Source organism: Chaetura pelagica, unplaced genomic scaffold (genome assembly GCF_000747805.2).
Source record: "Chaetura pelagica isolate M959 unplaced genomic scaffold, ChaPel_1.0 scaffold132, whole genome shotgun sequence".
Classification (NCBI taxonomy): Eukaryota; Metazoa; Chordata; class Aves; order Apodiformes; family Apodidae; genus Chaetura; species Chaetura pelagica.
This window is the reverse complement of record NW_009952709.1, coordinates 2,834,866-2,847,241: the sequence shown is the minus strand read 5'-3', so window position 1 is coordinate 2,847,241 and position 12,376 is coordinate 2,834,866. Positions and strand designations below refer to the sequence as shown.

General features: G+C 41.9%; 1 protein-coding gene across 1 annotated transcript in view; it reads right to left on the bottom strand.

Annotated features, from left to right (window-relative positions):
* PAPPA (pregnancy-associated plasma protein A, pappalysin 1) overlaps window positions 1-12,376 on the bottom strand; it is a 182,973-nt gene that overhangs the window by 114,473 nt on the left and 56,124 nt on the right. Inside the window, exons 4-5 of the mRNA XM_009994319.1 lie at window positions 9,037-9,330; window positions 4,457-4,649 (exon numbers count right to left, since the gene is read on the bottom strand). Of these exons, the coding sequence (XP_009992621.1) occupies window positions 4,457-4,649; window positions 9,037-9,330 (487 nt within the window). The remainder of the gene's footprint in view (window positions 1-4,456; window positions 4,650-9,036; window positions 9,331-12,376) is intronic.

The following is a 12,376-nucleotide window of genomic DNA, read 5'->3' as shown; positions in this document are numbered from 1 at the left end:
TTCCCTACAAAGAGACTCCTGCGCTTTGTCCTGGATGAAGATGGGGCTTTCAAAGCCAAGTTTCCACAATTAGGACTGCTTTCTACTCAAATTAGCAGCTATACAATTTCAACACAGGCTGCCATGGTGGAAAAAAACTGTAGGCCTATGGACAAACATTTCCTTTTACCAGGGAGGACTTGGAGGTAAGAGAAATCACAAGGAGCATCATGTGGGAAAGGCTCTGAGCAAACTTTCTCTTTTTACTTTTCCAATTTGGGAGCCAAACTCAACCCTGATGTAACTCCACTGGCTGAAGGGAGTTACACAGGGGAAGACTCCTGGAGTCAAGTTTTTTGGTCTGCAGACTTTTGCACACAAATCCTACAAACAGCCATAAATGTCAAAACTAATTATGGAATTGCATGTACAGGCTTATGAAAATCTGAGCCAGATCCTTACACCTTATGCAGCCACTGACATCAAGACAAAATGAGCGTGAATTGATTCAAAACACTATTAATTAGGAATGATAGCATATCTGACACCTTATACACTGGTGCACATGACTCCCCAAAGTGCAGGGTAATGGAAAATCTAGACTTCTCTGTTTTCTAATAAGCCAAGTACTGGGGAGATTCCAGCTCATGAAGTTCAGAGCGTAGAAGGAATTCAGTCTTACAGCATGATACTTCAGAAGTGGATTCAAAATCTAAAGGCTACTACTGAAAAACTGACAGATCTCTTCTGGCCCAACATCAGTTCAGTGGGCAACTCAAAATTAGCAAAAAAACCTGTCATTCCTTTCAGTGAAGAGTGCCTGTTTCCAGACTAAATTGTCTCTCCTTACTTAAAATCCAGAATTAGTGCTTTCTCCTCCAAGGCACTGAAACTTTCCAGGAAGGTTAAAGCAAGCAATTACTAAGTTCAGCCATCTAGACCTGGGACATCATACTGACCAGAACATTAGCTAGCTAAAAATGAGATGGTAACAGATTCATGGAAATTAATGCAGTCACCTCAATGAGAACTTAGAAGAGCAGATGCATTCAAAGTTTTCAGTCCAAGCAGAATTTGCTGCAGAGCCCCATTACAATGACTGTTTACATCCTGCCTGAGCATATCAAACAGGAGGCTCATGAATGGATGCTTAGAGACAGCAGATGAACACATCTAATAGATGCAGCCAGGAAATGAATAGTTCTCTCTTTGTCCCTTGTTTTCTCTTGTTTTGTTGGCTCTATTATTATTTTATTATTACATATTATGTGACATTTTTCATGGGGTTTTTTTTAAGTGAGAGGATGGAGAATTGGAAGTATTCCATTCCTGTGAGTAGCAGCTACAAGAAGAAAAGCTGGTTCTTGATATATGTGATCATTAGTGATGTTTAGAAGCTCAACCAGCTGCTGGAGTCTAGGGTCAAACACACACTGTCAAATTTATGTGCACATAAATGACTCTCTAGAGGAATATAGAAGACATCAATTGAACACGCTAAACAGGTAAGGAGGGTCTTTCAGGAAGAAGATGTTATTTCTGTGCACAGCTCATGTAGCCACTTCTCATAAGATGTGAGGACACAGGAGAGCCAACCCCAGATTTACAAGAACTATGAGTTAGCATCACTTTCTGTCCACAGAATCAGGGAATTCCTACAACGGAGGTCTTAAGAGAAAAGCACCTAATACTGTGGCAAAGTTGCATCTAAACAAGGAAAAGACACGTGGTCTGTACTTTCATGCTTCATTTCCCTTCCACTGCAGACCTGTCAGAACCTCACCCAGGGATACAGCCAGCCCAGTGTTACACAAGGCTCAGTTTTCCCTTCCTGACTTCCATTAAGTGGAATCCACTGCCTAAGCACAGCCTAGAGAATAAAAGGGACATAAAAAGAACTTGAATCACACTGAGACTGCCTACAGTACTACTGTAATTTGAATCAGGAGCAAGCTTTTGAAGTAAAACTCTTCATCTTCCAGCACTCAGAGCAGTCCTGGAGCATGGAAGCTGGACCCAGTTTTGCCTGGAACCAAAGCAAAGATGAGATCCAGAACCACTCCTGATGTGCTCCAACTGCTGATGCCATGGGGCCAGGCTAGAGCTAGGCTGAAAAAGTCCCCCCAAAGCCCTCCAGGGTTGATGTCAGGTCTTCATTAACGACTGTTTTGTGCTAGAGATCTGCTTATATTGGGCCACAATACTTGCTAATGTAGCCAAGAGCCATTCATCCTTTTAAAGCCCTTTTACACTGTCAAAACAGCATGGAAGGGGCCTCTGTGCATTCGAAACCAGGCCCAAGGCACTCAGCAGTTGAGTATCAGTCTTCTGTTTTTTACATGAATAGTCTCATTGAAGTGAATGAGTTTATTCATTCAAGGGAGGCAAGTAAAATTTGGGCCATGATGTGCACTTTGTGTAAAAATATCTGCAAAGATTTACAGTATTCCCACACACAGATAAGATTATACTTGGCCAATTCTGCCTCCTACTTGTCTTGCACAGTGACCCAGTTTTACAAACTGGCACAGGCCTGTATCTCTAACCCAGCAGAACTGGACACATTGGTGCTGGAAGTTCAGCACGTGAGCTTTTCCAGTATTAGTCACTATTGTACTCTTATCATCCTGGTTTTGATTAATACATCAGGTATTTGGACATGTTTTAGACAGGATCATTTATGTATTTCAGTGACATTTTTAAACAGTCACAACAACTCTCTGTTAGCATTGGGAATCTCATTTTAACAAAGAATTGGACTCCAAGTATTTGAGGCTGTCTCTTTAAATCATTTCAGTGACAATGAGCACACAAACCTGAAAACCCACAGGACTTTCTTTCCCCCTAGAAAATTGCTATTTATTTAACATATGATAACTCTGTTATGAAATTTTAGATTTAGCAGGCTATCCACTGTATGTTATTTAAGAAGCAACTAACTAGAGGTTATTAAGAACATATTGATTGAGTTATAAGAAATATGTAATAAAGACATATTTGGTTACATATCAATTAACTCTGCATAAATGTGTTTTAAGAGGCAGATGGTATGTATTTAACACACAATAAGTATCTTCTGAAATCTAAATTACATTGGGGAAACTTAATTTATCTAAAAATGATTATGGGCTAAAAAAATTTCTGAATTAATTTCCAGATCTTCATATAAGTCCTTTTCACATGTAGGGGATAAAAGGATTCAGTTGCAAAACTGTAATTAAGGCAAACATTGCTAAGAGCACAAGACCTGTCCTTATCAACTCCTAATATGATTCAATTGCCCTCCCTGTACTAATCTCCAATAAAGGTAGAAAATCTCATCTGAGCAGAAAATAACAGTTATCTGCCTCCTCAGATAAAGTGCAAGCTGGCCACTGAAATGGCCATGGTGTCCTCGCAGTGCTGGAAGGAGTTTCATCCCTGATGGAGGCAGTGGCTTTCAAGGTGCTCTGACTGAGAAAAGCAGCAGTGCTGAGACAGCTCTTTGGGTGCTAACATGCTTGTAAATTCTGCCTCCTGTGATACGTTCTGCTACGGTCCTGAAGGACACTCAAAGTTTGCTCTACAAAATAACAAAGCAAAAAGCGGAGAAGAAATGCAACCAAGGAAGGTGAGTTAATGGCAATGTGAGAAGGTCAATCATTTAGGAAGTTCTCTGCTAGGACTCCCAAAGCTCCTACAGCTCATTCAAGCTCTGTGTAAGACTATCTGGATGAACTATCCAGTTGCTCAGGTCATCCTGGGGTAGAGTTTTTTTGGCTATGAACTGCAAAGTGGTGCAACTCTTGTCCAGAGCCTTGCATTCACAGAATTGTTACTGGTACCACATGGCTGCATGCCTACCAGGCAGAAACACACACAGCTACACAATCTGACCTCCATGCTCTACCCAGGGTGCGGCAAGATGACACTTGTGTGACACTCAGAGTCCCAGGCCTTCGACTCTGCCTTGCTCAGCTCCCATCTCAGACCTGTAGCACAGGGAAGGAGACAGCTTTTGTCTCTCTCCCTGGCCCTGTCACCTCCATGTCCTGTGAGACTCCACTGCCCAGGAGCTCTGTGTTGTCATGGGAGTAGAAACAACATTCACCTTGTCCTTGATAAAGAAATGTGTGAGAGGTGGAGGGGGAACGGACAGACAGAGCTGAAGCTCACAGGTATTTGTGAGGAGCAGGAACCGCAAGAATCAGAAGGCCAGAATGGTTGATTGAAAATTCCTCCCATAACATATGGAAAAAGATTTGCCCTTTACCTGGCAAATCAATGGCCCTCAACCGAGTGCTACAGGCTGAGAAAGGAAAAGCAGAAAACAGATCAATAACCTCCTCGATATAAACCAATTTAGGAAAGAGCCTTAATGCAGACTGAGAACAACACAGGATGAAACTGCTCTCCTGCACTGGGGCCCTGGTTCCTTCCCCAATTTTTCCCTTTTCCTTTCAACTCAGTGCCAAAGTACAGAGCAGTGCCTGGTCACCTTTCAAAGAAGTGGCCATCGATGGGTGGAAACCACTCCAGGGTGGCAGAGGTGGAGGTCCGAGCCACAATCTGGGGGGCAATTGCAATAGGAGCTGGTTTCTTCAGGGGCTGCCAGCTCTGATAGACAAGGTCCAAGTAGCAGTGCATCCTGGCCACTTGGTTGGGCGTGAAGGAGTTGGTGCAATCATCATCTGAAATGAAAACAGAGGCCACATCAGCCACGTGGAGATAAGGTGGAAGTGAGTAGAGAATTACAACCTGTGAAATGGCAGCTTCTTGCAAGGGTCAGGACGGCTTTTTGCACAAGTCAGACTTTAAAAGACTGTGAAGAAATCAGTGCAGTCCTCACCTGTGGAGGCAGGTGAAAGGAAACAAAAGTTAAAAAGTTAAAATAAATCAGTAAATGTTCTCTCCCTCCAGTCCAGGATACATATGAAGAACCTAGAGATCATCCCTAGATGAGATGGAGACACGTGGAAGTGAAGAAACAGAAAGCCTCAGTGCAGCACCTTCTGGTCAGAATTGGGGCTATCAGTGGACATTTCTGGGCTTAAAAGAATTTCATGTCTAAAAGAATATCTCTGAGAGGGGATAAAACGGCCAAGAATAGGTAGTGTTAGGATTCAGCATTGACTGAGATTCATGCAAACTTTATGCAACAGAATTTGCCAAACTTCTTAGTGTAAAAGCAAACTTTTTTTTTTTTTTTTTTTTTTCAAACCCATCATTTAAAAAAAGTGTTTGGACATTTTCTAATGAACAAGTAAAAAATGTTCTGAATTATCAATTAAAAACAAATTACAAACACTGATTAAAAACTGAGTAAATTTTTACTGCAGTGAAATTAAAAATCTCCCACTTTACCGTTATGATTCTTACCCCTTTCTGAACCTCTCATAAACATTTGTGATATTTGAAATTTCTTTTTCATTCAACATGGTGAAATCCTTTTGCTGAATAAATTCCCACAAATATCCATTTCTCATTTCAACTGTTTATCCCAAACATGATTTGGCAACAAGAACACAGCTAGTGCCCTCTGAACACCAAACAACTTCACAACTGCACTGCCCTAGAGAAGTAGAAAATTGTTATTTCTCTGTTGTGCAGATCACTGAAAGAAAAAATACATTGTGCAAAGTCAGCCAGAGAAGCTACACTGAAGAACTTCTTGCTACCACTTTAACCATTTTTTTCTGGTACTCTTCCCATCTGATGAAAAGCTCTTGAAAATACAAAGTGTTTCTTCACATGTGCCTGCAGAGTTCCCAGCCCAGCAAAGCTCAGTCCCAGATGGGACCTCTGCACGCTGCCACGATACAAACAACAATGACAGTTTTGCACAGGTCAAGTACTACACTTTTCTGGGAAGATGCAGGTCACCAAAGGCTGTTCAGAGAGCTGCTTGCGTGTGTGCAAGTTGGCAGTTCAATATTGTAATAGCATTACTAGATGTTCTGATGTCTGCAAGTCCATGCCCTGTGGAACTCAGGAGGAGGAAAAAAAAAAAAAAAATAGAATTGATTTGTTCTAAAGAGAAGTGTGAATTTGCTGGCTAATTTAAAACCTTCCCACATCGTCACTGAGATGCAAGAAAAAGGAAGCAGCTTCAGCTGGGATCCTGCTCGAATAACAGCCTCAAATGCATCCTATCACAGTAGGAACCCATCAATTCACATGTTTTCCTGTGTCTCTCCTAATCCCACCAAGTAGCAAACCTCCTCTCATCAAACACACACAACAGACAGACACCACCACCTTGAAAATATCTGCATACCCACGGGGATTTGTAAAAATCTGCTTTAATACGACATCTCTGGATTTCCTCAACCGTTATCAATGGTCTACCCCTAAGCATGTTGTAAAACTCATAAATATTATTCACAGAAGCCCAGAAGGAGACAAAGGCTCTTAACAGCCATCATAAAGGAACAATAAAATATATATAGGACAAAGGAGTGAGACAATGGCAATGGGAGAAGATGACCTGCATTCTCAATCTGTTTAAACATCAGCACAGGCTGTGTCCTGGGGGAGGGGAAGGGAGGAGAGGTGAGAGAGAAAGGTATTACACTTGCTCACTCAATTTCAAGAAAGGCTCTAGGTCCTCAGATGAAGTAAAAAAAATAGAGAAATTCAAGAGACTTTGTTGAGATGATTATTCCAACGAATTCAGAGGCAGAATGCTTCATGCTGATTTCATGAAGAGCTGTCTAAAAGACTAACTTATCTGTTTATTTGTGGATACCACAGCTATTTGAACTTGTAAAAATAATTTACAAGTCCAACTTCTCACACTTTTAGATCTTCTGGATATCATAACTTGTTATTTCAGGGAAAGAAAAGTTACTCTTTAAGTCAGTGCTTTGCTACATAGCTGGGGGTAACAGGACAGATGGATGCAAGACAGAGACAGACAGACAAACACAATATGATCAAGCTGTACAAAAACAGCAAAACAGAAAGGAAAGGCAACATTTAGAGCTGTATGACCTCAACCTAGAAGTTTCAAAGGTATTTCTACAGCTATTTGATATGCTGATATATTTTTATTCCACTGGCAACAACAGAAAAGCCAACAGATTCATGCAGGAGCTCTAGAGATGCCTATCATGTCGCTTCACTTCATTTTTCAAGAAAACAAAAAAAAAAAAAAAAAAAAGAAGGGGTTCCTGCTCAGAACACCAGCACATAGGTAGCTCCTCAGAGCAGATAGGTATCTCTGTGGTCAGCCTCTGTGCCTCAGCCCTTGAGAGAATTTGCACAGCAAGTTCTCTTTGGAACAAGAGACCTCAGTGTTTTGCGCTGCACACACTCCAGCCCCATCACATACACACAAACAGATTTGGTGGAGGGATATTGTCACCTGAGGTGGCACTGACCCATGTGTGTGATGTTACCAGGAGGCTGTATCAGGCAGAAAGACCCTCTGCCCCACCACATGCACACACTGCACAGCACACTGAGGAGCTGACCTGGTGTGTGCATGCTTATCCCTGAAAACATCCTCTAAACAAAGAGAAAAATAAAAAGAAAACTAAGCATCACTTTTAACTAGTGACATGAAGGGCATAAAAGCATTTCTGTTATAAATTGTTTCAATCTGTGCCCCAGATGACATAAACCACTTTGCTTCTCTACAGTTTGGTTACAGAATAAGCACTGCCACGACCTTCTGAGTGGCCGATCTGCGGCTTTGCCTCAAGTATAAAGGTGCCCTTCAGTGACTACGAGTATATTGGTCACCTTTAAAATGTTGTTGATGCTGTCAGCTCCATGTCACAGACCTCCACCATGGCTAGACCCTGTGACCCAAAATAAGGGGAAATACAAGCCAAGGTATCCCCTCTACTTCCTGGGAATCAGTAGAGGCTCCTTCAACTCCCCTTGAACTTCCAGGAGTGCAGCAAGGACCTCAAAGATGGACAAGGGTCCCTGGAGCTCGTGCCATCTTAGCATTGTGCTCTGTTGGTAGGACTGCCATGAACCAGGACCCCTGAAGAATACAGTTGTGCCTACAGAAGCCTGCAGAGTTATAACTACTACAAAAAACAGGCTTCTGGATAAGCAGCTGGTTCCTCTTGGAGGGGAAGTTTTGTGGCACTGATATGGATCCTTTGTAGTTGCACTACCAGCACAAACCAGCACAACACACTGGAAGTCTTTGACCAAAAAAACAATCTTGATCCAGGTATTATCCTGGTATTCACACTCTCATGAAGAAACTCAGATGTGAGGGACTGTAGTGACAGTGACTCCAAACACCAAATTTGGCATTTGAACAGACACATGGAGGCATGGGAAGTAGTTCATTAGTTGTCTGCACATCACAAGTTGCTTGGTGGTATCAACATTCATCTGACATTCAATATGTCCTCGGGGAAGATAAATAATCTCTGAATTTGGGTTTTTCAAAGAAGACCTCATAGACCAGGCATCCAGATTCCAGGGAAACAGTGTCAAATTTGCTGTAGGGCCTTTAGAAGCTGTTTACTTAATGCTTAACTCATTTCTTCCCTCCCTCAAACCTGTCTGGTCATCACATGAAACTGTAAAGCTGAGAAAAACTAAGAAAAAGTGAATGAGAATCACAGAGTGGTCTGGGCTGGAAGGGAACTTAAAGATCATCTAGTTCCAACCCCTTTGCATGAGCAGGGACACCTCCCACTAGATCAGGTTGCTCAGAGTCCCAGCTAACCTTGAACACTTCCAGGCAGGGGGCATCCACAACTTCCCTGGGTAACCTGTACCACAGTCTCACCACCCTCATAATGAAGAATTTCTTCCTAATGTCTAACCTGAATCTCCCTGCTTCCACTTTTAAGCCATTATCCTTCATCCTATCACTACATGCCCTTATAAAATAAGTCCCTCCCCAGCTTTCTCCTAGGTACCCTTCAGGTACTGAAAGGGCCATCAAGTTTGATCCCTTGTTAAGTCTGGTCCTAGACCAATGGACACGGACACCAGCATAAAGCCCCACATGAAATGGACAGTAGAAACCAGAGGTAACATACTGCAACTCCTTCTTCCCACCCAGCCACAGACACCAACAGCAAACAGAGGGAGCACAAGTACCTGCGTAGCTCATGAAATTACTGAACGGCGTGTTCAGGAAACTGTGAAACCCACACGTGTCATTGCCAGGTCCAGGATCCCCACACAGCTTGTGCTTAGGAGCAGGGTTGGTGTCACTGCAGAGGTCCCCAGTCTCGAAGGAAGGCTCAGTTTCCATGCATGGGTCACTGCAGGAGAGGATCTCGGAGATTCCACGGAAGACATGATAGAGTCCTAGGCTGTGTCCGATTTCGTGGATCATGGTGTGTGTGTGGCCAGGGATTCCATAGAAGGAAGGATTCAGCACAATGCCACCTGCAAGTGGAAAGGTAAGAGCTTTGTTTGCCTTTTCTTCCTCAGAACAGCAAGAAAAGGGAAAGGAAGACAATCCTAAGGGCAGATCCACTGCCAGTTCCTCAGATCCTCTAAAGTTCAGGCTGGTTTTTGCACAATCAGGCAATTTCCTGCTCAGAGAAACTACACAGCAAGGTTTAATGTCACCCTTAATCTGAGGCTCTAAGGATGAGGAATCATGGGACAAAGTCCAATATCCTAAATCAAAACCACAGTGACAATTGGTCTTTCTACTGAACAGGGTCAGTTTGGTTGGTTTTTTAACTCACAGAAAAACCCTACCTGCAATTACCTCACAGAATCCAATTTCAAATCACTTGGTGTGCTTCCACAGAATGGTTCTGCCCAGAAAAGTGTGAGTGATGCATTTGATACCAAGAGTCAGATAAAACACACCTGGAGAACTCTTTATATTGTTCCACAAAGTAAAGATAGAATAGAAGCCCATTAACTTCTGAAATGCCCTAAAAATTGCAGTAAGTTGCACCAATATTTGCAAACTAAGAGCTGGGCAAAGACAACAGAATACATCCAAGGCTGGAAGAGGGGTTTTGGGGTGTGTTCTGACCATACAGGCAGCTTGGATGTAACTGTCAGAAACAGATTCTGTTCATGCACTCAAACCAGCCTAGTGTGATCACAACTGATCCACTAACAAATATGCATAAGCTTAATGTGTAAAAAAAAAAAAAAGATATCCTGGAATGTGATGATTCTAAAAGAACTGCACTGTTGTTAAATGTGCACACAGAAAACCAATGGTGATTTTTTTTGTTGTATGCATTGTGGGATATGTAGACAAGTAAATAGTGAATTAGTGAGGCTTTACAGTATATTGAATTAATCATAAGGTTGATATTTTTAGCCCAGTTAGATGTACCTTGGATTTATATGCTTCATATATTCTTTATTTAGCTTGTTGACCTCAGCTTTTCCAAGCCTTTTATTTAAAACTGTTTGTGTATATTGCCTACCATGAGAACAGGAGACTGCTTTGTAAAAGTTATAGTGGGAAAATAAATCTTGGATGTGGTACACTAATAATTTAGAGACAATGAGGAGAAAAAAGTCTTTGGCAGGAGAAACTTTATCAGAGACTGTAGAGCAGGGAAGACGAGATCACCAGGTTCTGACACACTGTAGACTGTTCCTTCTCATTTGCCTGGAGACTTGGTTGCAATAATCAGAGAATTACAGGAAAATAAGACTGAGTAGATCCTAAGGAGTCATCTAATTCCATTCTCCAACAAGACAGGAACAATTAGGTCTATATCATCCCTCCCACATATTGGTCTAATGTCTCTTTACAACCCCTGATGACATGAGTGCCCCAGCAATCAATGTCAGCACTCAGTATCCTTATGGCTGCCAGGATTTAACTCACATTTAATCTGCATTGATTTTTTGGCAACTAAAGTTCATGACTACATGTCCTGCCTCACACAGATACGAAGGACAGAAGTTTCTCCTCCCCTTTCATCAGCTTTTATGAGATTGTCATCATCTCCAATTCAGGCTCTTTTCTTTCAGCCTGCATAACTGTAATCCATTCCACCTCTCCTTTTTCTAGACCTCCCTGACTGTTGTTTTTCCCAGTTGTCTCCTGTTTTCCTTCAAGTGCAGTGTCTATACATGATACAGTGTCACAACTGAAATTTTATCAGTGTTTAAGAGAGAGGAAGGACCACTTCAGATGTATTTCAAGGACACACAGAGAAAAGACTTTCCTTTTGTGCATGGGCACATATGCCACACAAGCACAGTGGAGAGGAGTCACATGGGCATGTACAAACCCACAAAATACAGAATTTTTAAAAATGAACTGAAAATTTCAATACACACACCAAAGAGTGAACACAATCAACCACACTGCAACATCTTGCCTATTACACCACATGTACCACCTGCACATTCTTTTCACAGCACCGGACTGGTCCTTACACCAGTTCTCCACATGCCCAATTAATTGTCTACAATTAATTGTCTATCAGTATGCACTCACTGCAATCCCTATGTTCCTTCTATCCCTCTCTCCCCCTTTAAACAAACACCCTGAAACTTCTGGTGCTTGGTCTCTACATGTGTGGAGCCACTAACACCCTGAGAGTATCTTGGTGTATTGTTTTGTGGGGGTCTTATTCCAAAAGATACTTCCAGAGTTTGTTTTCCAATGGCAGGAGTATTGCTGAAATTCCTCAGCAGGACATGCCTTCAATATAAAGTCTGGGTAAATGGTTCTGGCATTGGACAGCCCTCAGGCAGCTGGGGAGAGAGATTTTATTTCTGCCTTTGTTGAAAATGTATATTTTTCACAGCTGTCAAGAATCTAAATCAATTGCAGTTTTACAGAAAAGATAAACTCCCTCACCCAGACAATCTCTATCCCAGCCTTTAGATCTGCACCACAGGACATATTTCATATTTTTTTATTAAGTACATATTGGATTTATAGAAGAGAGTAAAAAAGATTAAAGATGAATTCTTACAGAGCAAGCACAGGTCTGGGAGGGCTATTATGACAGGAAATTATGATCATTATTTATTTATTTTTACTTTTTTTTTTTTTTTTTCATTGCAAGTTAACTTTAAACTGTTGCCTAATGCCTTTATTATTATTATTATTTTTTCTCTTGTGAGATCTTTTTTTGGTCAATGAATTCTGTCAATCCACTGTTGGAGCTGAGTCTAAATTGTTTTGCTCAGGCATGATGTTGACAATTAGCTTAACAAAGTGACAGAAGAACTCATCAGGGCTCTGGGCAAGCCCCAGCCCTCTTGCAGAAGGTTCTTCTTTGCACTCTGGAGCTCTCCCCTCGCTCTCTGTTCCCTCCCATGACAACACCAAGGGAAGCTGTGAAAATATTCATTCCAGGAAGGACTGGCTACATTGCAGTTTGATTTCACTCCAGCAGCGACGCTGGGACTAACATTTCCTTCCAGCAACACAAACTGCTGCACAATCAGAAGCAAAGAGAGTTGCTGAGGGGCTAGTGCAGGTGTATCACCA